Genomic DNA, 25,204 nt, shown 5'->3' with positions numbered 1-25,204 from the left:
ACCAATGTTAATATATTTAACTTGATAAATGCTGGCCTACATGACTCTCTATGTTTCATCCTTATTATTATTAAAATAGTCTTCTTTTGTAAGAGAAAGATCTTCTTGGTCTCTGATGAGTTACTCCAAAAAACTGTTCCATATCTCATGAGTGAATGAAAGAATGCATGATATATCATTTTAAGTGTTGTAACATTACTATATATTTTCATAATTCCTATTGCATAACATGCCTTTCCCAATCTGGGTAACATTGATTCAACCTGTGTCTTCCAATTCAAGAACTTATCAATTTCAGTGCCCAAAAATTTAATATGAGTTTCCTCTTGTAAGAGGAGTATACTCTTATGAGTATAACACACGCAGTCACAGGAGCAAGACACAACACAAAGCACAATACACACACGAAAGTAGGAAGAATGCTCCGATAGAAGAGGATAGGTGTGACTCGCGTATTGAGATACGACATAAGGATGACAAATCATGAACAGTTTTAATATTTGAAATTTATCAATATATATGACGAATATATATTTTAGTATAAAGACAACAGGGCATGCAATGAAGTAGTTTAACGTACATCGAAAAGCACCTGAAGATGGCACTTTTGTGCTGAAACATTTAGTGCAGGAGAGAAGAGTGGGGTGAATAAATGTATGCACTGTAAGACGGTTAGAATAAATAATGGCCATTACTCTTCATCTGGTATATAAACGATATCCCACATCTAACACAAGGCAGATCAACAATGTATGCTGATGACACATCAATACTGAATGTAGGAAATGATATGAATGAGCTCCAAAACACGACTTCAAATAATATAGGAGTGTTAGAGCAATACTTTGAGACAAATAATTTATTTATAAATCCATCTAAAACTCGCTATATTCTCTTCCAGACAAAACAATGCAGGCAGGAAAGTAATCTAAAAATCCCAATAAAGAACAGGGAAATATTAAATGTAAAAAGCACAAATTTCCTGGGGGTAGTAATAGATAGTACCTTGAGCTGGGAATTACATATTGAAAAAATCTGCAGTAGAATTAGCCGTAGCCTATTCATAATTAACAGGCTATCTAAAATACTCGATCTAAATGAAAGAAGAATGTTGTATTACGGTTTGATCTATCCTCATCTATCTTATGGAATAATAGTATGGGGACATAGTGCTAAGACCCTCACTAGAAGAATTTTTGTACTCCAAAAAAAAAGGGCAGTAAGATACATTGCAAGGCTAAAACATCTGGAATCATGCAGGGATAGCTTTAGAAATCTAAAGATACTAACAGTATACTTGCTATATATACAAGAAACAATCCTATATGTAAAAAAAGTGTAACTGCACAATGAATGAACAAATACATACATATAACACAAGAAATAATAAAGACTATCATATAGTATATGGGCACAACTTAGAACTTTATGATAGTAATCCTTCAGTAGCTAGCTGTATCTTTTACAACAAATTGCCTAACAACATAAAATAAATTGCTACCTATCTAGCAGATCACATGGCATCAAGTCCCAGAAGATGATACCCTTCATAATCCACTGCTACGACAACCTCAGGTCTCACATGCATAATGTTGTTTCATATTAACAGGTGTACTAGGACTTTCACGTGTACAGAGCAGCGTGTATTCCGCTATAGTAACTGTTGTTGTCCTTCACATTATATTGGCAGCCTATGTCCACCGAGCATTTACATCGGACACACCAGAGAAACCTACCAAACAAGATTAAGTTGTACAAGAAGACGAAGAAAGGTATTATTAAACAGATTCTAGAACTTAACTGCATATAGTTTAGTATGATGCATGTATTAGAATAAATTCCAGCTCTTCAAATTAGCAGCTGACCCAAGTAACTGCAGGCTTTTTGGTTTTGTTTTGGAAAAGAACCTAAAGGTAGGCTTCAGTTTTGGTTTTACAAATAAACTTGTGTGCCAGTGCTAGTGTGATAGCATATCAGTGAAGTTTTAAAGTTTTTTTTTATTGCTGGTGGGGTGGGACAAAGTCCCTTGTACTGCGGCCACTTCTGGCCTATATTGTACCAGCCACAGATGATAGGTGAGGGTGATTGTGGAGCAGTTGGTGGAATGAAGATTGGCAGGGGAAACCGAAGTGCTCTGAGAAAACCTGCCCCAGTGCCACTTTGTCCACCACAATTCCCACTTGACCAGACCCAGGATCGAACCCGGGCCGCCACGTTGGGAAGCCAGCGACTAACCGCTTGGTCTATGGTACAGCCTTAAGTTAATGTTAATGTTACTTCAGTTATCCATTAATGCATGAATACCAAATTCCATTTTACAGTTTGTTTTTGACAATTCATGAATTGTTTATTCCCTGTACCTGGAACCTCATACAACGATTTGATCCCTGTCTCCCTAGAATGCATACATTTGCTGCTTCATTTTGATTGTGTGCAAATTTGTGACACTTGAGAATTTGTTACATAAGGTTCTTCAGAAAATGGATATCAAAGAGATGGTCAGGGGGTGTGGGCAGGATTAATTTGGCTGAGGGTAGGAACCATTATTTTGCTGTTGTGAACTCTGGATTCCATAAAAGGCACTAAATATCTTGACTAAGTGAGCAAGTATTAGCATCTTAAAAAGGGCGCTGTTCTGTGGAGCTTGCCTCTATATGTACATTGCATGCATTTCACCTTTTTGTAGTATTTGCTACAGGTTATGTGGTGATTGTATTCCAATCCAATATTTCTGCCTGAAAATCCAAGGCTGCAGAGACACATTTTGAGAAAGGGAGTGTCATATGAACAGAGCATCTGAATTTATCTTCCTGTGTTCTTTGAATGAAATGAACATATAGCAAGGAAGGCATGTGTGTATGTTTCATCTCCAAAATTACTCAGTGGATTTTGAAGAAATTTGGTATTTCTGGGGGTCTACACCAAGTTCTTCAGGGGTATGTGGTAGTGTAGTTGGGTGATGCACTATGCTACAAGCTGGAAGGTTGTGGGTTTCATTCCTGATGTCATTGGATTTTTCAATTGATTTAAGCTTTTCAGCTGCACTGTGGCCCTGTGGTTGACTCAGCCCCTAACAGAAATGAGTATCAGGAATCTTCCCGGGGGAAAGTGTGGCCGGTCATATAAGGCTGACAACTTCACCATCTGTGAGCCGAATGATTAGAAAATGTGGGAGCCTTGACCTCCCACAAACCTATGGGCCTTCACAACCTGTTACAGGGATAGATTTACCTTACTTTACCTACACCAAGTTCTTCAGTGAATTTAATTTTCATTCTCTTGTGTTATATCTTAGATGGATCAAGACTATACCAAGGGTCAGAGATTGTTCGTAGAGACTGCAGTTGGAACGGTGGAAGGAGTTTTCCATTCTATGGATCCTGGTCACAACAAATTGACCCTGAATAAAGTTGTTCTCCATCCATCAGGAAAGAAGATAGAAGGCTTGTATCATTACTATAGAAATGAAGTTATCAGTGGTAAGTTTGTATCTGAACGTGGATAAGATATATGCAAAAATGAAGTCTTCAACTTTTTTCTTTGCCTAAGATTTTATAAATTTAGGACATCCATAATATATTGGCATTGCCTTCATTGATTGTATATGAAAATATTTCTGAGGCTGTTGTCTTTGAATTTTATGGCTGTACAGTATTTATTGTGGGTTATTTTATGGCATTGCCTGTAGTAGACTATATAGCGTCGAATTGCAGGCTAACAGATGAATGATGAATTTGAAAGAATTTAAGAGAAAGCATGTGTAAACTCTTTTGGGATATAATGTCATGTAATCTGCTGAAAGTCGACCAATGTTGCTCCGAAATGCTGATAAACTTTGGATGGATTACACAGTATTATATATCCCACGGACTGAAGCGCAGCCAGCGCATAAGGCTGACAACCTTACTGCCATCTTTGAACCGATTGTCAAGGTGGGACCCTCAACGTCTCACAACCCTATGGGCCATCACGGCCTGTTACAGGGATAGCTTTACTTTTACTTACTTACTCTTCATAACCATTGAAGTAAGAATCTCAGATCTTATGAAGTATTTGTGGTCTAATCAAGGCACTATCCCAGCATTTGCATGGAGGGACCAAGGAAAACAACAGAAATCCTGTCGGAATAGCTCATTTCCTGACTGAGGTTCAAATTGAGCACCACTTAGAGATGAGTCAGGAGCATTACTCCTTTGTTAACCCATTTATTTGATGTTCAATCAATCAATCAATCTCCGTGGCCTATAGTCTGCAAGCACTCTATACCGACTGAGCGACCTTCACTTATTGGTGAAGTTAGTGCCAACTTTTGCAGATATAGGGTGTTACGTGGTCAGGTCAATGGATCCCCACAACTGTTAATCTTTTTTTTTTTTGTAGAGTGGAGCCGCTATTTGCTTGAAGTAGCTCCTCATTTATGCTCACGAGGTTGAGTGGATCACATTTCACACCCACTACTTCTCAGAAAATCTGGTATTACCTGGAATCGAACCCAGGACCTATGGATCTGTAGGCAGGAAGTCTGACCACTAGACCACAGATTTGATGTTATGCAGTAAAAAGCCAGTCATCCATATTAGCCAGTTTTACTGGATATCAGAAAGGATTAAGGGGTTACAACTGTGTTGGGAATTAATGCCTCTTGTTTCAGTTCGTGCACTGGAACCAGGTTCATATGCAGGGGTTAACAAAGAGGATGAGGCTGCTGGAGACTGGAACTTGATGCGGCAGACTCGACCAGTACTGCATATCGACAGGGTTCCTGGAAAAGTAATATTTTCTGATGTTGTTGCGAACTACAAGCGAGGACATGGCCACAGGAGACAAGCTGCTATGAGTGAGTTTCTAAGCACATGCCAGAATAACGTTTGCAAATCAAACCACTGACAACATGATAATACAACGGTTAATTTTATACTCAGCCATTACCCACGTGGTTGCCTTCCTGGCAGGAACACCTGCAGCATAAAAGTAGCATTACAGTTTAAGACTCTTCACATATGGTGTATGGTTTTATTATTATGTTTTTGTGGCTGAAGTCTAATGTATGACCAGCTTTTGAGAATATACCACATAGAATGTGATGCACTCTTTTATAAGATTCTATCCTATCCATATATTATAAAAAGAGAAACTTGTAATCTGTTCTCGTGAAAGCCAAAGTCATACGTTTCATATACATGTGTTTCAGACAGAAGCCAAATAAGTGAAGAAGAATATGATGCTCTGAATAAACTTGTCAAGAATCATGTGCTCATCAATCGCTTGGGAGATTTATTTAAGAAAGCTGTGAGTACTACACGTAATGAATTGAATGGAACATGTCAGCTTCTGGTCTGTGCTGATTGTGTTAATTTATTGGGTGGAAACATGTCAGTGAGCCAGTAAGGAGGTTGTTGTGTAAGTAAATTCAGAGAAAAATGGTTTAGGTTCATGATAACTCCCCAGAATGGAGGACAAAACCATATTGTCTGAAACATCTTCAAGGGTACATCATACCTTCAGTAGGTAACTTTACAGGAAAAGACGCCTGTGTTTTCAATGAGATTAGTATTATGACAGTTTTAGTGCTCGGTTTATGCTGAAAATATAATCGTAGTAACTTCCTAATGATGGTGTAATGATCTGATGATGGTACATACAGAGGAATATTTTAAGATGCAGTACAGCACAAAGAAAGTTAACAGATCCTTTGAAAATGTGGCAGAATTCACATATTTGGGAATGACAATTTACAATCGAAAGCGCATTCATGAAGACATCGAAGAGCATATTAAATTCAGGGAATGCTTGCTACAGTTCAGTGTTTTCCCATCTGTTATCCAAGAACATAAAGATGAAAATATACAAAAGTGGTAACAGTTCTGATTTTCATCCATGATATGTATACAGTTGGCGTCTTGTAGTGCACTCAGTTTCACCTGTTACTTCACGACGTGTTTCGGCAACATAGTGCCATCATCAGATGCCCTAATTACGCTAATCTATTTCATTGCTTGCCTTTATAAAATTATTTAAAAAGTATTAAAAGTGCGTATTTGTCAACTATAATGAATATACACACACTAAAACTTGTTAAGATTATTCATCTTATGTGTCATAATTAAAACTTGCGTGTGGTTCTTCCACTATGGGGGTCATTTTTCTTATATTATGTGTAAACCGTGTCTTGTGATGTGTGTTCCCTTCTTAGCTGCGAGTGTTGTAATGTTCACATGTCGTGAAGTAACAGGTGAAATTGAGTGCACTACAAGGCGGCAACTGTATACATATCATGGATGAAAATCAGTGCAACAGGACGCTAAAATACAACAGTTCTGATTTTATTTGGGAGGTGTCGTTTGAATCTTGATCAGGACACGGACTGTCCTGACTGTGGTTTTTCTCAGTCTTTCTAAGCAGGTGCGAGGATAGCACTGTAATACATGATTCTTCCTTCCACATCTTTCCAAATTATTATTCATTTTCTTTTAAGTTGGTTAATTAATGACACTCTCAGTACTGAGACTATATAGCAGTCATCTGGTCAATAAACAGCATATAAAGAAGGCAATGTTAACGTTTGTGAGTAAAATGTTGTTTGAAGAGAATGGTATTTTGGGTTCGGACACCATGTACCCAACTTTTGGAGGAAAATGTAGCTTCTATCTTCATGTTTGAAGAATAGACCGAGCAAGAAGCAGGCAGGAGGTAGAGAAGTAATGATTCCTGGCTTGGCCTACTTTTCAGTCATGAAGATGGAGGTAGTATATTCTTCCAAGATGTCAGGCTGTCTCTGAACTACACGGTGCTACAATCACAAAGCCATAGTCACTGGCGTTGAGAGCCTCGGCTGCAACGAAATGTTACTTCTTGGTGCTTGTTATGTTTTACAACAGGTAAGAGACATTAAAGCAGAGTCAGCAGTTGGTTTCAGCGTGGAAGGAGCCATGTTTGGACGGCACAGTAAGGTTAGCCTACTGAGCATTGCCACTCCCAGCTGTGCTTTCGTGTTTGACATGTGCACTCTTGGTGATGCAGCCTTTGACAATGGACTTCGTGATGTACTGGAAACAGAAGAAATTGAAAAAGTCATCCACAACTGTCGTCTTGTTTCTGATTGCTTGTACCACAAATATCGTGTTACAATTTGCAATGTCTTTGACACACAAGTAAGTAGAATGGGGGCACCCAATGATCGTGATTTGAAAAACTGATTTACCACTTTGACCATTCCATTTAAAATGGGGTGTGGTGTGTAATTCCAGATGTTTCTTAGTATTTAAACTTCAAATTATATTTAATTATGTTGTAAGAGGCAGCTAAGCAGCCTCCGTAGTCTAGAGGTAATGTTCCCACCCACGCGGGTTCAAATATCCGGCGGAGGTCGTCGAATTTTTAAGGGCGGAAAAATTCAGGGAACAAGTCCTCTGGGAGGGACTTTAACCTGTGGGTCCCGTGTCGTAGATTTACGGCACGTAAAAGAACCTCATGTCTCTAGGAGACCTCTGAGCAAAATTAGGCCAAGTTTCCCGCCCAAGTAGTTTCCAATTCCTCCGGTAGATGGGGGAAGTATCAGGTACCACTGCCAGAGGAGGGGGGACCTCTCTGACAGAAAGGGACTAAAGTATTAGATACCACTGCCAAGTAGAGGGTAGAAACCTTGCTGGGAGAAAGGGACTAGGGACCCCTGCCAGAGGAGGGACGACCTCGCTGACAGAAAGGGACTAACTATTAGATACCACTGCCAGTAAGAGGTTGGAACCTCGCTGGCAGAAAGGGGCTGATAGTAAGCACCAGTACCGGTAGGGTATGGAGACAGTAGAAATTAAAGGGGGACGCACAATGGACCAGTATCAGTCTAAGTGCATGGGGAAACCCACCCCCCTCAATACGGAATACGGAAAGAGGCAGCTATGTTCTGCTGTGTTAGCAGGAGGGAAAGGTTATGAAACCCGTCCAAAAAGGAACATGAGTGAAAGGATGTGCTACAGTCTAGAGTACACATTTATCAAATGCGTTCTCTGCTGTTTTATATATGGTGAACACCTATTTGACTGTGGTAATGGAGAAGCAGCACTGACACTTAACAACAGGTAATCCAAAAATCTGGGATTACTCCACCATCCATGCTATTTGACCCTGAAAGTCACGTATTACTTCCTGGTCATGTTACTGGACAGAAAACAGTGAGAAAGATACCTTGATAGCAGAAGGCAGTGACCCTTGTCCAGTGGAGGAAACAAAATAGAAAGTTGTGAGAGGACAAGAAGATGTACAGTCTGTTACAAATTGTTGTAATGCATCAGATCCACATTACTGAAACATACATACAATGGGTAGCATTTAAATCATTACAGGAAGCAGTACCCAATAACTGGGGGGTTCTGAAACATACTGATTACTCCACAAAGCAATTAACGAAGAGTCTGCTGTGCCTCACTGATCTTCATTTGTTACAAGTAAATGTACTGAACCCCACATTTAATGGTTCCTGATTTAAAGTTCTCCCTCAGTTTATGCTCCATTTTAATGATCCTAACTCAGTAACCTCAATGTTAAATTGACTCCATTTAAGATTTTCCTCAATCTGGTGTTCACACCGCTGATCCCCGGGAAACCTTAAATAAATATTGCACTTTACATTGTCACAAAATATCACCTTGAATAACCCCCATGTTCTTGAGATCAAATATCGGTTTGCTTGTCACTTCACAGCAACACGACAAAGTCACGGTACTGCGCTGACTCACTTCGCTTGATTGAGCTGCACAGGACTACACAAATGGGTGACTGCTCACTCACTAACAGTACTGAACTGAATACTGAAGAACTCTGTTTTTTTTATTTTTTTGGGCATATCACCTGTAGTGAAAGCTGTAGAATTTGAATGGAACATTTTGGAACAGGGATAGGTCTCAGTTAGTAAACCCCTGTTAATCCGGTGTAAAGGGGAGGGGAGTTCATCTGGATCAGTAACGCAAAAGGTAGCCCTAAAAAATACCCCAAAAGCTTAGAACACAAAAAAATGGAAAATTTAATGATGTAAGTATTGCTGATGAAAATAAATAAAAAATATCACAGTAGAGCCTCTGTTTAAAAACTATAACAAGATGATACATTTATTCATCAACAGAACGCTCAGAAGTTGTACTTGTTTTTTAATGTAATGGTGTAGGTTTGAAGAAACTGTTAAGTTTTGTCAGAACAGACAAGTGACTCTTCTGTGCCAGGTGTCTTTTAAGTATGTACACAACTGTGAACAGTATTTTTCATATTTCAGTCTGGATTAACTGTACCCAGATAAGTGAGTGTGTTCTGTATTTCAATAGAATGACAGGTGTGTGGAAGCCAGGTAATGTGATCCTACTACCCTGCATTCTGACAACAATATGATAAACCAATATTAAGAAAATGAGAACATTTAATTGAGTTTTGTGTAAAGTAAGAGTTATATTATACCAGTGCAGAACAAAATTAAATGCACTCTCTAACGCAGTGCTGTCCAACGTTCTTATATACTTGGGCACAATTCACTGATGCCTTTGGAGGTGCGGGCGCCACCACACACTACTACTACTAGCACTTCTACTTCTACTACTACTACTACTACTACTAATAATAATAATAATAATAATAATAATAAAAACAATAATAATAATAATAATAATAGTAAACTTNNNNCTTTAACATTCGTCTAGTACACAACAGGATGCAAGGAACAATAAAAGTCAATTATATGTGGTTACGGAGGGCGCCAGAAAAATATACCACGGGCGCTGCGTTGGACAGGGCTGCTCTTAACGTTTGGTGTATATCCAAAATACTGAATTTTATTGGATTCTTTTTAATAGTTATGTATTCAGGATCTGCAGGCAGACATGAACACTTATAAAGGTTCTGTTGTAAGCAGGTTTTACTGCAGTTATGTAAAATATAAGGCTTCCATAGGCAAATAATTCTGAGTTACAATATGTGAGTGGTATCAGGGCTGTGATATGGTATGACTGGTTCAGGTTGCTGACCTAATGGTGACAAAGCAGCAGTGTGGGCAGTTCCCTCGCACTGTGCGCAGTTTGCCACAATGCCTGACAAGATACCTGCATCTTCCAGAGGACCTCCTGTATCGCCCACAAATTCGTGATGGATATGTTGTGGTAAGTCAGTGTGGTACGATTCTGTACCAAGGAATCTTGTTTCTGTTGCCTGATCTTTAAACTCTGAACAAAACATTTGTTTCCTAGAAGAGCTAATAAACTGGTTTCACGTTATGTAGAGAATAGGCAAAAATGTATTCCCTCAAAGATGTTGTCAGTTCAAAGAAGGGGGGGAGGAAAGGAAGAAATTATGAGCACAGTTCCTGAATATATTAAAAAATGTACTTCAGTTTGAGGTAATGGCTCTTACTTTATATCATGTACAGTTTTATTTTTATAAACACCCATTTTTGATGTCCCAGTTTCTGTGAACCTCATACAAAGTAGGAGCTGAATTGAGCCAGTACAGATTAAAATTAAATTTGATTAATTTTTATTATATTTACATGTATAGTGTATAGTGTATTTGATAACACTAATTCAGATACTACAGCATTGAAAGAATGGATGATAGTGAATAATGGATTAGAAAGGCTGAGGAAGTAAGTTGGTATGACCTTGTTTAAGGTACTACCATGGCATTTGCTTGGAGGGACTGAAGAAGACCTCACTTAGGATACCAGTGTCCCAGCTTTGATTTATCTCCCACATACAAGCTAGAAATGCAGCCATTTAATGTGACTTGATCAGTAACCTTTTTTATAAAACCACTATTTAAAGTATTAACATTTTGCAGTTGTGGAAATTGATAACAGATGGACAGTTATATTCATTTATTCAGTGAGTGCACATAACACTATTTGGTTAGTAAATAACTCTGGATTATGATGACAGTGGATATTCATTTGTTTTCTTTGTTCACAGACTTAGCTACAGTAGTGGATATTCTATTTCCCGCATTCACAGACTTATGGTGATCCGACATTCTTCTATTTGTTCACATACTTTTTTTTTATTACAGTGGAAGTCTTTTATTTCTTATGTTCACAGGTGATCATGATGACACTAAGTCAGTTTTCTTTTTCCTGTGTCCTTAGACTTCACTGTGGATGGACATTCTTCTATATCCTGTTTGCAGAAACACCATTGTGATGGTATTTCATATTCTTGTGTGCTCTGTTCACAGCTTGATTCACTGGAGTGGCATAAACGCCCTTTGCCTATTACACTGGAGGCAGCTGCTGTGAAGAACTGCATTTTTCTGCTTCATCTCCAGAAAAAAGTTCATGAGGCACTAATGCTTCCATTCTATCAGTGTGTTGATGTCTTCCTGAATTTAGTGCGGGATGCAGAGCAGGCTGAAGCTAGTGAACACCAGGTACGAAACCCTTGTACAGAAGTTAACAGCTTTTATTTCTTAGCCTTGAGAGTTACTTCAAATTCCACAGGAAGAGCAAAGCATTTCTATACGTTAGAATACTATGAATATAATAAATTACCGCATTGAGCACAGACAATTTAATGTGTTTTTTGAGCTGTACTATCAACTCTCTTCCATTTTACTTGGCAGAAATATGGTTGTTTTTGATGGGTGATGAATAGTGATATAATAGGAAGAAAATTATAGAGGTGTGTCATGAAAATTTTTGATAATCTGGCACCTGAAATTTGTGTAGGTGTGAACACAACCATTGTGTAAATTAAGGAATACCTATTAAAATGTTTTCAGTTTATTGTGCATAATAAACATTGAAATCTGTGCTTTTATTTCTGCAGGCCCGTGATGCATTGGTACCCTTTGAGTTGCTGTCTCTGAATGACCAACCAGTTGATGACCAAAAGACATTGGAATTTCTGCCTGATCCAGCTACGAGTTAAATGAAATGAGAAATGTTTTATGTAGTGTAACTCTTTGTTTTCATTTTTTATTGCTGGTAAGAACGTGTTAGGGGAAATGAATAAATCAGCATGCCTGTGGCTTTACTGTGACGACCCTTATCAGACTGTTATTATGTTTAACGTAATTTCATGTACTGTAGTGAAGTAAAACTTAAATTATTTTCTTGTGTAATAACACTGAGCTAATTTTGTCTCATTTCTTTGCACTTATGTAAGTCCTTTTACAACAAAATCCCACAGTTAATGTGACTTAACCTTTACCAGCCCATGCTGCTCTCCAGGTGGTCGATTGTTGCATTTTTCAGTATTTAGAACATACCCTAAGTTACAGTATGATATACAAGTTACCTTGTACCGCTGGGAGATTTAGAATACCGTATTTCCAGATGATAAACGTTTACCCACAAATTAAAATATGGCCACAAATCTGTAGTAACGGTGATAAGGGGTAAACATGAGATGTAAAGTTTCATATGTGCTGATTCCGCCCCCCCCCTTAAGTTTTATATATATATATATATAATTGTGCCTAGTTTCTTACATCTATGGGTTCTAATGTTTATTATATGTTCACTTCAAATGATTCCTATGTAAGTTACATGTTAAAATGGTGAATCTGGACGGAAAGAGATTTTATACATCTCTATAGCTACAACACATTGTAGTTTTTTAAATGGATGTATCTGATCTAAAGTGATATTCCTTAATAAATGCCTGAAAATGTGTCTTGGGTTCTTTTATATTTACGTTTCTACCAAGATCTGGGTGATGGGAATATCTCTTGACCAATAATGAAAAGTGAAATTAAGTTGCTCCTGCACTGAAGGACATCGTCATGGAGGAACATGGATAATGCTCCACTTAATTAGACCTCGGCATCAGATGGACCTGAATGGACAGCTTCAGAACCTGATTATTTTATTCACCAGAAGAGATTCTATGGTACCCATCAGACCGGAGCCTGAGTAGACCTCCAGAGTCAGATTGGACATGTGGACAAAAGTCCACACTCCTACTAGGAACTGAATCCCAGGTGCCCAGAATCCAGATATGCCTGAACTTACATGAATTTAGAGTTCACACAATTTGATCATATTTGTTTTAATGAGGATGAAGCAATGAAACTGAAACAGAAAGAATTAAGATTTGTAAATTACTAAAATGAATGGCATTAAAGTCAACTTTGATGCTGTATAGTCTGGTAGTTCAGCAATGTCTCCACCTTGAAGACTGAAGAGTAAACCAAGCAAGTAACCACCCTACACATGACATTTCTGGTGACCGAAGTTGGCAGCTCATATTATATTGGATCAGATTGATCAGATCATTGGATTTACAATTGCATTGGGTAGTATATAGCCTCATTATTGAGATGGAACAAATGATGGAACGCCTGCTGGCAAATATTGAAGCCAAGATGGATGCCCATAAAAGAGCCAACCAAGACCACATGCAAGAAATGATGGCAAGAATGGAAATCAACCAAGCCAAGTTAGAGGCCAACAGAATAGCTGACCAAGGGCACATGCAAGACGTGCTGACCAGGATGGACGCCATTACAAAAGTATTGCAAGAAAAGGTGGATGCAAATCTAAAGGAAATAAGATCCAGAGTTGATGCCTGGATAGCAAACATGAGGGCATGCTGAAACAAGAGAACAGCCTGCCAGGAAGTGATGGAGGCACATCTGGAATGCAAGGAGTCGACCTCAGCGAACATGAAGGCCTGCCACGAAGCGACAGAGGCCGATATGGAGAAGATTGAGCCTGATCCAGGAATGATGCAGTCTGTAGGGGAGCATTAAGAGGTCCCCAAAAGAGAAGCTGCAGTGATGCCGGTTGGTGGACTGAGGAAGTGATATAGGGACTGGAATCTGGCCTTGGAGCGCTGTCAGAAGCTGAAGGAAAGGACTTGGGGATATTGTGGATCCTGGAAGAGGGTGACTCTTGCCAGCAATAGAATGACCTGCTGTGCAGGAGTGGTATGGCTCAGGAGAGGCGTTAGAAAGAATTGCAGGTGGACACAGTGAGCCTCTACTAGGCTATGCCACATCACATCCAAGAAGGTAGTACTCTCCATATAATCACTGCTATGAGAACTTCAAATCCAATTATGAATGGATCACTTCAGCATAAGTTGTACTTAATGTCATGATATTCAGTAATTATACAAGGATGGATGAATAAAACTTAATTATAGGCAATTATTTACATACACATACACACAGGCAAAATTTCTTCGAAAGTTTAAAAAATTAAGGTACTGAATAAATAATATACAGTGAGGCCAAAGATAAGAAAGACAGATTAAGCAGGAAAAGATATGTACAAAAGAGTAAAGAAAGAGAACACAGATACAATGAAGAAGCTAGAATGGAAACAATTACAGATGTCTGTTGTCCAAAAACATAAAAATTAGAATATACAAAACTATAATTTTGCCTGTGGTTCTGTATGGGTGTGAAACTTGGTCTCTGACATTAAGGGAGGAACATTGACTGAGGGTGTTTGAGAACAGGGTGTTGAGGAGAATATTTGGACCAAAGAGAGATGAAGTGACAGGAGGTTGGAGAAAACTGCATAATGAGGAGCTTCATAACTTGTACTCTTCACTAAGTATAATTAGAATGATCAAGTCAAGGAGGATGAGGTGGGCGGGTCATGTAGCACGAATGGGGGAGACAAGGAATGTGTATAGGATATTGGTGGGAAAGCCAGAAGAAAAGAGACCACAGGGAAGACCAAGGCGTAGGTGGGTGGACAATATTAGAATGGTATGGACTGGACAGATCTGACTTAGGATAGGGACCAGTGGAGGGCTCTTGTGAACATGGTAATGAACCTTCGGGTTCCATAAAATGCTGGGAAATTCTTGAGTAGCTGCAGAATTGGCGGCTCCTCCAGAAGGGCTCAGCTCCATGAGTAAGTAAGTCTGTATATAAATGCAACAAAAAAACAAATTCCTTTACAAGGTAACCAAAGAAAAGCCTGAAATAATACAGTATGTTATAAAAATAACAGCTGTATCTGTGGATGGGTAGTACTGAATTTCAGAAGCCACAGACTTCAAAGACAATATAAAGTTAGCTCCTAATAACTTACAAGTAAAATGTCCAATTCTGATGAACATATATATATATATATACGAGTATATATATATATATATATCCTCATTCCATCAAATCTCCACAGGCAGTGGAGTACCAGTAAAGGTACAATAGGACATNATAGATGGCATGTTGCTGAAAGTATTTTTAAATTACCTTTTTAAAGCACTATATTCAACAGCTCAACAGTTCAAATACTGAAAAAATGTGGAATCTTGGAATTTGTACTATGGCAGACCTTTAAAAAATCAATATTAAGAGCACTGATTTTAAATGAGAAACAACAAAACATAAGATATTTCTGATTTAATGATCATAACTGCTGAAACATTGCAGATACGAACTTGAAATTTGAAATGTGATTACTACTTTACACAGCAATTTTCTAAAAGTGTGATATTTTGGGACCATTACTAGCTCCAGTGAGTATTGCAGACTGGTTCCATGCATTGAGGCTGAAAGGCACTGCAGTCTGCATTACTCTTGTGCTGTTATTAGTGATCTCCCAGACCCCTGTTAATGCATGCTGTTAATAGTAACACCTTAAATATGTGCTGTAAAGTTCAGTTTCAAATTTCTCACAAATAAAATTAAATAATTATGAGGAATCTATAATTTGTTAGTAATACTATATATTTAAACTTTCCCATTTAATAATTTATACTTATACAAAATCATTTTACTGATGATTATTGTTCTCTGGGATCTAACCATGTCATCTGGTAGAAAGATTCCAGAATTTTGGTAGGACTTGCTGGTCTGTGTTCAGGGTACAAAGACATGCGAGTATAGATGTACACAAATGACGAATGCAAGTGACACTGCAAGTGGGCCCATCGATCTGCTTGGAGAACAATTACAAATTACTAAGTTTAGTTCCTTTAAGTGGTCTCTTCTTTTAAGATTTTCCAACTAAAATTTTGTAAGTATTTATGACATCTCACAGGCAGCCCATTTAATTATTTTTGATCTGATAAATTATTAAGTTCACTAATTACGCACTTTTCTCCTACCTCCTGCTACTTTCTCCCTCATAAAAAGGTAAGGTTGTCTCTGTGCTTGACTAATTAAGCACCACACCATGAAGGTTTAAGGGGGAGTGCATGTATAGATCCACATTTTCTTGACCTCGGCACTAGCTGGAAGTGAGTGGACCCCAGAGCCAGTCTGGACCGTTTGGACAACATAGAGAAGTGAAAATTTTTTACCCCTCCGGGACTCAAATTCTGACCCCTTAGTTGTCCAGTCACAATACCGACTGCGCTATCCCAGCTCACTTCCTCTTGCATGGGTTCAAATATTCTACTCAGAACTGTTCTCAAAGGAAAGGCACATATTAAAATCAAAATATACGAATATTTCTCTGGTCTAAAATAAAAGTATGCAAACCCAATGAAAGGTAGGTTTGGGGGAAAGGAAAGGTAACCCAAACAAGCGAACATCTAAATATGTTACTCCATGGTGCTGAGCCCTTCTTGCGAAGCCGCCGGTTGCACAGCTACTCAAGAATTTCAAATGTTCTGGAACCCAAAGGGTCATTACCATGTTTACAAGTTCACAAGAGCCCTCCACTGGTCTCTGAATATATTATAGGAAATGAAAAATTGGCAGAAACATTAAAATGTAACCACAGTACCGTTACAGGTCTCTTAATAACGCATTAAAGAAATAATCCTATATGTACACACTCGGGAACTACAGAAAACCTAAAAATACATAAATTAAACGTTGGTACAAAAATACGTACCATTGCGCAAATATACTTCGACAACTTGTTGATAAATTTCATACAAGTTTAAGTGCCGCAATAAACTCCTGTATTACATGTGTAAGCTTACAATGCGGTGAGGGAAAACATCAATTCTGTTGGAATATCAGAAATATATTACGTACACAAAATCGAAATCACTCCTGACTGTTGCACTGAATAAAACAGATATTCATGTTATACGAGAGAAGATATATATTATGATTCAACGGATAACGTTAATGTCAACACCTTCATAGGCACACGTACTGTCTGTATGGTCTGTATACGCATATTTTGGTAGAATTTTCACTTTTAAGTACCACCTTCATTTCATAGACTTCCCTCCATAACTGACCAATATGCACTGCGCTCGCGCGTGTCATTTTGAATCGGTGTGTGTCGATTGCTGTCATTCTTACAAACAATCGAATATTGAAATCGATATATGGAATATGCATCGATTTCTCTACAGTGCATAGGAATCGATATTTACAGTGGAAAATTACTCGTTAACGCTCGTTATGTCAAAGGAGAAATCGGATATGATTCTGTAGTATGCTAACATTAAATTTTATTTGAGTGTAAGAAGATATTTGCGTCAGAACAAGTCTTTTAATTCTATGTATATGAAATATGAGAGTTCTGCTTTTTACTTCTCACAAAATATAAACTGTCGTATGAACTCGTTTCCCACACCATCCTTCGTAACCACTTGCATTCGAAAATTATGCCACCTTTATTGAAGTGGCAGAGAAACGAGTCGCGGGATGTGTGTATGAATTGTGGTTTACTGTTGTGTATTCGCGCATTTGAGTTGCGTATTGGAGAATTCCGAGTCTGACGTAAGGTATTAATTTTCCATACAAGCATATTCTATACATATTTCAGTTATAATGGCAAGGATTAGCTGGCCTGTCAGTACATGTTGGAAAGACACAAAATGCGAACGGCCTGCCGGTATACAATATGATGAATTACATGCTAACGTAACAACAGTACAGGACGTGGAAAATCAGTCCGAAAAGAATAGAAAATATCGAACGTCTCATATCTCATCTAATGGTTATTACGGATATTTGCCAGTAATACCGGATATAGAAGATTACGCAATGGATACAAGTGATGCGGGTGCAGAAAATAGCATGGGAAATGGAACAGATCCAAAGAACGGTTCTTGTACTGGTGGTACACTTACAAGTACGGAAAATGTTAATGTCCTGTCTATGGGAGTAACCTTAGGTAGGCGGAAACGTAATAGTGAAGAAGATAATTCCACAGATGAGCCCAAGAGACAACGAAAAGAAGGTAATTTTTTTTTCAGTTTCGGACGAACTGTATTTGCAAGTCAGTTTGTGTTCAGAATTTCATTTGCAGTGATGGGTTTTCTTTAGGAGCCAGAAAATTGGGAAAAGGAGAAAATCATTTTAGACACTAAATGAAACATACTTTTTTATACTACGGTGTTGCTTTTCAGAATTTTGTGGCCTTACCCCATGTCAAGTAATGGTGCTTCCGACAACTCGCAGCTTTGATGCTCACTATCCACGGTGCATCATGGGTCACTACGTGTAAAGAGCAATAAATAGCTAACAGGGAATTTTATTTATCAATACTAAATTTATTTGATCCTTTGCAAAGTACTTATTCTAAGAGCTTTTATTTCTTCTCTAGAACAAGATTCTTTGAGTGAAAAGGTCAGTGACAGCAGCCTACAGTTCATCATTGAAGGATGTGATTTGGATTTGATGGAGAAGTTGCTGAAAGAAACACATGGCTGTGATATGTATCACTATGATGCTTGTGATATTTAGTATGCCATATGGACTATAATCGTTGAATAATATCACCTGTCGATGTGAAGTTGTATTCAGTTGTTTTTTACTAACATTTTAAATATTACTTTTGTACTGAAATAAAAAATATAGACCTATATGTAACAGAATAATTTTGAATGAACATAAAAAGTTACCACATTAAATAAAGAGATGAATCTGTATTAATGTGATCAGGTGAGTGACAGAAAATCCCAATTGGATCTCAAAAACAAGCATGAAGAAATATTTGTCTGAATTATTATTATTTACTGAAACAGGTATGTTCAACATGGTGACACTTTGGTTAGCAAAGTGACATTATGGACTTAACAGCAGTTAACTGTCCCCATATTCACACTAGCTGTGGGGCCCAGATATCTTATCTGATGGGTACCACATGGCTCCTTCCTTCCTGGGAGAGACATATGCAACCACAGCAGGAAACAGCTTCAGTCAACCAATGACTTGGTATTGCTAAGTACCAGATTGCCTGTTACATTGAAAGTAGTAAGTTACACTTCGTCTAATGCCATAATATAGCAGAACCCAAAGCTTCAACACCACAGATAGCAAAGCCAGCCACTGGACAGTTCCATCCACCTCCCATTTCCCTACGATCCTGAGCCAGTTACATCCACCTCGCAGCCTATTTCCCTAAGATCCATCTTATTAATTAGCTAACTCTCTGGTAGCAGAACCTGAAGGTTCAACACAGCTAATACCAAAGCCCGCCACTGGACATGATCCTGAGTCAGTTCCACCCACCTCCCATCCTCACTTTATATTTCCCTAAGATCCATCTTACTAATTAACTCTTATGACAACAGAACCTGGAGGTTCAACACTACTAACAAAAGAACACCTTTGGACAAGATTCTGAGCCAGTTGCATCAACCTTACACCTTATGAATCTATTTCCCTATGATATATATTAAAATTTATCTTCAGTTCAATTGTGACAATTGTCTAAGATGCTTCCCTGCCAAAATTCTGTACTGGTTTCACCTATCTGCTACATGGTGAGCCTCTTGTAGTCTGCTTGGGGTCCTGGTCCTTGTGTGACTGTATGAGTCACTGAACTACTAACTTCAATCTTTTTGAGTCTTCTGAAGACTTAACTGTACTACGTTTATAGGACATTTCCTATAAATGTTAACGACATTGTGCATTTGATTTGTGAAAATGCAGTACAGATCACACATGCCATTGTGTAACATTAAGGTACCAAGTAGGTAGATAAATAGTAGTAGGCTTATATTTATAAATAAACACCATTTTACCAAAGGGCTAATCTTTTATTGTCAAGAAAGTTTGAAAGAAACAGTGGGCTAATTGCTACATACATATCCAAAACAATGTTTACAGTTGACACTGTTTATTACACTAGTATTTTTTTAATGAGATGTCTGCAGTATATTTTCCATATTCAACTCCATTTTTACTTAAAATCAAGATAAAATAATGAAACCTTAAATAGACTCAAGCAACAAGAACTGTTTTAATACAACTTTGCATGTTCCCTTTCTTTGTTTTCCAGAAATGAAAGCTCATAGTTTCAATTTGTAATTATATAGTTGTCTCTAGTACGTGTTTACTTATCCAGCAACTGAAGAAAGGCCACTCCAGCTGAAATCTTGTTGTATCACATTGAAGTCCTACAGGGATTGCACTAACTGCACAACGCACTAGAGCCAGCAACATCTTCATAAGCATCATGGATTAGGAGCATCTGAAAAGCATAAAATAAGTTCATAAAACTATATTTTGCATAAGTAATTTTTCAAGGCATGTATATGGTCTCGGATCTCTTAACAGCTACAACCTCAGGTTTGAAACTGAGTCAGAGAATGGGTTATGTTTATAATTTTCAATGTTGTGTCATGTTGTCCTGTGTAATTAGAGCTTTTAGTGGGCTGATTCCTCATACAAGGAATCCTATGAATCAGAATGGATTCAAACGGAAAACTGCAGACACTTTGAGTATGATGTTGGTGACGGACTGCTGTATGTTAAAAGGCGCCAATGTACCTGGCTGGTTTGCTGGATGTGGTACCAAGCTGTGACCGTCTCGCTCTGGGATGCTGCTGCCGCTGCAGGATGCTGCTCTCGGCTGATCAGTAGACAAGCGAGTCGGGACTTGGTCTAATCCTTGCTCCCTGTCCTGTTCAACCTCCCACTCCTCCTCTACCTGATGGCAAAATACCAAAGTATAAGATGGCCATATTTACTTTAGAATGTGACAGATATGAGGGATGAGGTATAGCTCCACCATTCTTGACCTTGGCACTAGATGGAAGTGACTGGTCAGCTTCACCGCTTGGAAAAGAGCCCCCAGTACCCACTAGACAGGTTGGGTGGGCTCCCAGAGCTGGTCTGGACAATGGGGAGCTGAGAAAAATTTCCCCTGCCACGAATCGAACCCCAGCCAACCAGCCTGTAGTCCATCACTATACTGACTCAGCTATCCCAATATGAGGGACAGCTTAGTGAAAGAATCAAATGGCCTACAGTGGTTACTCATTTAAAGCCATGTTCATAAAACTGAGTATGAAATACAAATTCTGGGTAGTCATCATGTTTTACATTCTATAAAAGATACAGCCATAAAAAAGTAATTTCTGCAGATTTATTATCTCACAAAATTTCAGTGTCTCACATGAATTAGCACTGGTGTCACTCCTACCTCAGAAGTTCAAACCATCTCCAATATACCACATTCTAGTTATTAACGGCAGAGAATTTAAACATATGAGTGGAATGACCTCTAGTGGCACAACTTGTATACACTGTTTTATGAAATCTGTTAATTTGTTCAAAAGTTACTGGGAGAGACAAATGACAGATGTGGATGGCCAGACATAAATATGATATATGAGACTGATATTATCACAGCAGTGAATGATAATGACCTTCTGGCATGTAATGTCATGTACATTGGTACAGTCGTCCTAGAAAACTGTAATCTTAACATGAATATGATACTGGAAGTCCATATATTGTTATAAGTAGTGTGTAACAATGATTCTGATATAATGTCCATGCCTAATCTTACCTCTGTCGTAATGAAATCTCCAGTATCATCACTGGCTGTGACCATGGCCTCTGCTTGTATCTGATTCTGAGAATACAGAGCACACAATTTATATGTTGGGTATAGGATACATTACACAATCACACAGACAAAACATATGCAATGAAGTTATATCTTGGACTATCAGCTATGTGAAGATGGAGTCACTAACCAGCATTTTGGACTATTGCTGTTTCCATCATCAGGGGTTCATGTGATGAGTTACAAGGCCCTTGTGCTTGAAATGTGAGGATGTTTTGAGTGACTGCTAGCATGCTGAAGTGTCCATGTTAAGCAACTGCAATGTCTGTCCACTGTTCCTTTGGCAGTCTGTGCTAGGAGAGTCCAGACCATGCTTTGTGGCCACATCGCTCATCACATCAACCTCTGATGATGGAGTCAGTCTCTGAAACGCTGGATACAAACACTGTCTGTAGATGACTGCCTGAGAAGTCTTCATTATATCTGACAATGTCTTTATCAAATCTCGCGTGCAATGAAATCATCTCAGGCGATCAGCCATGTCAATATGGAATGAATTTATGATGTTTTGGAGACCCTCTGACTCCATTATCAAGGACTGACTGTATCACTATGCGGAGATAACATTTTACCTCTGTTGCATTTGTCGTGTTATTCATAATGCAAGAATCAGGAGTAGCTACACCTTCAGCCTGGGTGCTCTGCCCCTCACTGGAGACCTCCTCTGCAACAGACATGGCTGCAGCACTCTCTGCTTCTAGTTCTGGTATGCCAGCATCTGCTGACTCTTCATGATGTGACTGATCAGCCTCTGCTAGATCTCCATTGTAAGCCTTGGTACTCAGTCCAGCATCTCGGGAATCATGGTAACCCTGGAAAAATGGTTAAGAAAATGTAAAAAAAAAAAAAAACATTCATTTTTGTGGAAATGTTGTTAGCAGTAAAATATGGAATATGATTTGGGCAAAGAAGTGACATGTTGTGTTTCAACAAATTTTTATGGTAATTTAAGCTGAAAACAAACATTCCCTAACTGTCTAGAAGCAGAACACTGCTAACACAAGAGACCACAATTATGAATAAGCCTCAGCTGGGTTCACTGACCTACCATCCTTATGATCTATCTTCATGTTATTTTGCCACCTACTCCTTGGTTTTCTGAATGGCTACTTTCCAACAGATTTTCCCAGAAGCATTACCAGTACAGTAATGTTCAAGTAAGCTGACAGTTGCTCAGCTGATCAAGAAATTTTCTGCTTTTATATGTGATGATTCATCACATTGATCACAAAAGCTTGCCACTCAACTCTGATCAGAGCCAGTTTAATCCACTGCTTAGTCACAGTTTCTCTAAGATCCATTTTAATACCATCCTGTCTGGCAAGTTGTGTTTTCTGCTAATGTTTTCAGACTATAATGTTGCTGCATGCATTTTCATATCTCTCATGCATGCTACATATACTATCCAATCTCATACTGCTTGATATTCTAATGATATTAGTTGAAGGATGAAAATTAAGAAGCTCCTCATTATGTAGTTCACTTCAGTTCCCTGTTACTTCCTATTTCTTAAGTATTTCATGTTTCAAGTTGTCCCCAGCAGACAGCGACATAAGCAAATGATACAAAACTGGCACTGCTGAATTAAATGCCAATGCAAGCAAATTAAAATTAATGCATGTGGGGGAGGGGGCACAGACTTAAAATAATTGGAAACACACTCACTGGTACATCAAAGAAAAAAAATAAGAATAAAAGTGTTCCTTTATTGCGAATAGTCTTTGTGGAAGATATATGCCCAAAATTTGAATTACTTACTAATAAAAATATTACTCTGGGAAGAACTGGTCTAAAGAAACAATGAAAACTTCACGGGCTTTACTTACACGACTGCCAACTTCTGAGGTAAAAAATTGTTGAGTTGCTTCAGCTGGTTGATGCATGGTTCCACTGCTTTCTGTACATTCCTCAGGATCATGGTCCCTCATTGCGGGATTCCTGCAGCATTCTTGATTGCTTTCCTGAAATCAGAACAGAGTGACATCAAATTTAAAAATAAGTTCATAGCTGACTGCATAAACACGGTGTTCAGATTGAGATTTCTGATAGAAAAGCTGTGCATTCATACCATGCCATAACTTCTGAAGCATTCAACAGATCTTAATTCATTTAACACTGCACTAAAAGCACAGAACGCAACCTCTGCACTCCACACCATGGTGACACTTTATAAATGTGAAGGAAGGCTAACAAATGGGCTGCAAAATTACATTACATAACTCACATTATTGCTGTCTCCTCGGCTGACAGTATCGACAAGGCGCAGGAATGTGAGCTCACTCAGCAAAACTTCAGCAACTACAGTCAGTAACTCCTCGCTGATGTCGCGGAGTCTGAAAACAAGACACAGGTCTGTTTATGTCTCACAATTACAAAACTTAAATTACCAGTGTTAGAAAACAAAGTACAGACCCTAGAGAGAAACAAAAGCAAAATTCAAGTAATGCATACAAAATTTTTTAAAAGTAAAGAGGGAAAAAACAAGAGGGAATAGAATTAGCAAGGAAACTTTTACAGAAAAAGTTGGAATTTACCCATATATCAGGAATGGACAAAGCCAAGATAGTGAGATGTGCTGTTCCATATTCATCTATCACCACTCCTCTACATGTGTGATGGCCCTGACCAGACAGCACATTATCACATCCTTAGTCTTTAAACTGGAGGCTGGTTCAGTATGTTATATATGTGAGGAGTTTCCAAGCTGCTGTTACAAATACCTGCAGCCCTGGAACTTGAGAAGTGCATCTTCCAGCAGAGCATCAAGTTGTCCCTGGTAGCAGCAACCCAAACGAGATGGCTGTGAGGAATGCTGGGCAGTGCTAGCAATAAGGGACAGGTTCTGTGCTCGCACCAGTTGCAGTGTGAGCCTTCGAACAGCCTCGAGGAGAGATGAGGAACATGTTTCATCCAGATGTGTATTCAGGAAAGGCAGCAACTCCACCAACACAGCCTGAACCTCCCAGTCCAATTTGCTCGAGCGGCCCTACAATATAAATAAAAGTATTATACAGTACGTGTCCTGTGTTGTATCTGAAACTGTGAAGCTCAACATACAAAAAGTACACAGTGTCTCTGAGAGTGTGCTATCTGACAGTGAAACAGAACATCACATGATCACCAGGAAGTTACTACATTCTATTTTGTATACACAATGNCAGTAACTGGTCTTCTGACAGCCAGTGTTCTGTAAAACACAGTACTTTTACCCTGATATACCCTGAAAGATGTTTTAGGCAAACAATAGAAGTTCAATTAAAGTTTTGTATGGGCTGAAACTTCATCTCTCACGACAACAGAAAAACATAAATTGATGATCACAGGGAACAAAGTGCATGAGACAAAATGTTGAGAGAAGCATATAGAAAATTACATAAGCAAGAGCATCATAATTTCAAAATGAAATACAGAGGAGTGGAGTGGATTAAACTGTTTCAGGGCAAGATCCAATTATGGGCATTTCTGAACATGATGATAAACCTTCAGGCTCCAAGACGGTAGGGAACT

At 38.6% G+C, this 25,204-nt stretch overlaps 3 protein-coding genes across 10 annotated transcripts in view; 2 read left to right on the top strand and 1 right to left on the bottom strand.

Moving 5' to 3' along the window:
* The first annotated feature begins 1,689 nt into the window (after nucleotides 1-1,689).
* On the top strand, nucleotides 1,690-12,640 carry LOC111861358 (piRNA biogenesis protein EXD1). Its single transcript, XM_023845853.1, has 8 exons — nucleotides 1,690-1,772; nucleotides 3,296-3,479; nucleotides 4,652-4,837; nucleotides 5,192-5,289; nucleotides 6,879-7,151; nucleotides 9,996-10,136; nucleotides 11,203-11,394; nucleotides 11,793-12,640. The coding sequence occupies exons 2-8, from the start codon at nucleotides 3,296-3,298 to the stop codon at nucleotides 11,892-11,894; spliced, it is 1,176 nt and encodes a 391-aa protein (XP_023701621.1). The 5' UTR covers nucleotides 1,690-1,772; the 3' UTR covers nucleotides 11,895-12,640.
* A 4,665-nt stretch (nucleotides 12,641-17,305) lies between these two features.
* Nucleotides 17,306-18,757, top strand: LOC111861387. 2 transcript variants are annotated; one of them, XM_023845908.2, is made up of 2 exons: nucleotides 17,306-18,076; nucleotides 18,443-18,757. In XM_023845908.2, the coding sequence occupies exons 1-2, from the start codon at nucleotides 17,665-17,667 to the stop codon at nucleotides 18,580-18,582; spliced, it is 552 nt and encodes a 183-aa protein (XP_023701676.1). In that variant the 5' UTR covers nucleotides 17,306-17,664; the 3' UTR covers nucleotides 18,583-18,757. The 2 variants fall into 2 exon arrangements, with proteins under 2 accessions (XP_023701676.1, XP_023701677.1); XM_023845909.2 differs by having other exon boundaries at nucleotides 17,318-18,076; nucleotides 18,246-18,757.
* Nucleotides 18,758-19,851: 1,094 nt separating this feature from the next.
* Nucleotides 19,852-25,204, bottom strand: part of LOC111861362 — a 62,794-nt gene continuing 57,441 nt past the window's right edge. For all 7 annotated transcript variants that reach the window (XM_023845857.2, XM_023845863.2, XM_023845860.2 and 4 more), the window contains 7 exons: nucleotides 24,418-24,683; nucleotides 23,922-24,030; nucleotides 23,524-23,658; nucleotides 22,270-22,509; nucleotides 21,638-21,703; nucleotides 20,614-20,773; nucleotides 19,852-20,314 (listed from right to left, as the gene is read on the bottom strand). In XM_023845857.2, coding sequence (XP_023701625.1) covers nucleotides 20,298-20,314; nucleotides 20,614-20,773; nucleotides 21,638-21,703; nucleotides 22,270-22,509; nucleotides 23,524-23,658; nucleotides 23,922-24,030; nucleotides 24,418-24,683 — 993 coding nt within the window. In that variant the 3' untranslated portion in view covers nucleotides 19,852-20,297. The remainder of the gene's footprint in view (nucleotides 20,315-20,613; nucleotides 20,774-21,637; nucleotides 21,704-22,269; nucleotides 22,510-23,523; nucleotides 23,659-23,921; nucleotides 24,031-24,417; nucleotides 24,684-25,204) is intronic.

The sequence above is a fragment of the Cryptotermes secundus genome, unplaced genomic scaffold (assembly GCF_002891405.2).
Source record: "Cryptotermes secundus unplaced genomic scaffold, Csec_1.0 scaffold289, whole genome shotgun sequence".
NCBI lineage: Eukaryota > Metazoa > Arthropoda > Insecta > Blattodea > Kalotermitidae > Cryptotermes > Cryptotermes secundus.
This window is presented reverse-complemented; position numbering and strand designations above follow the sequence as displayed.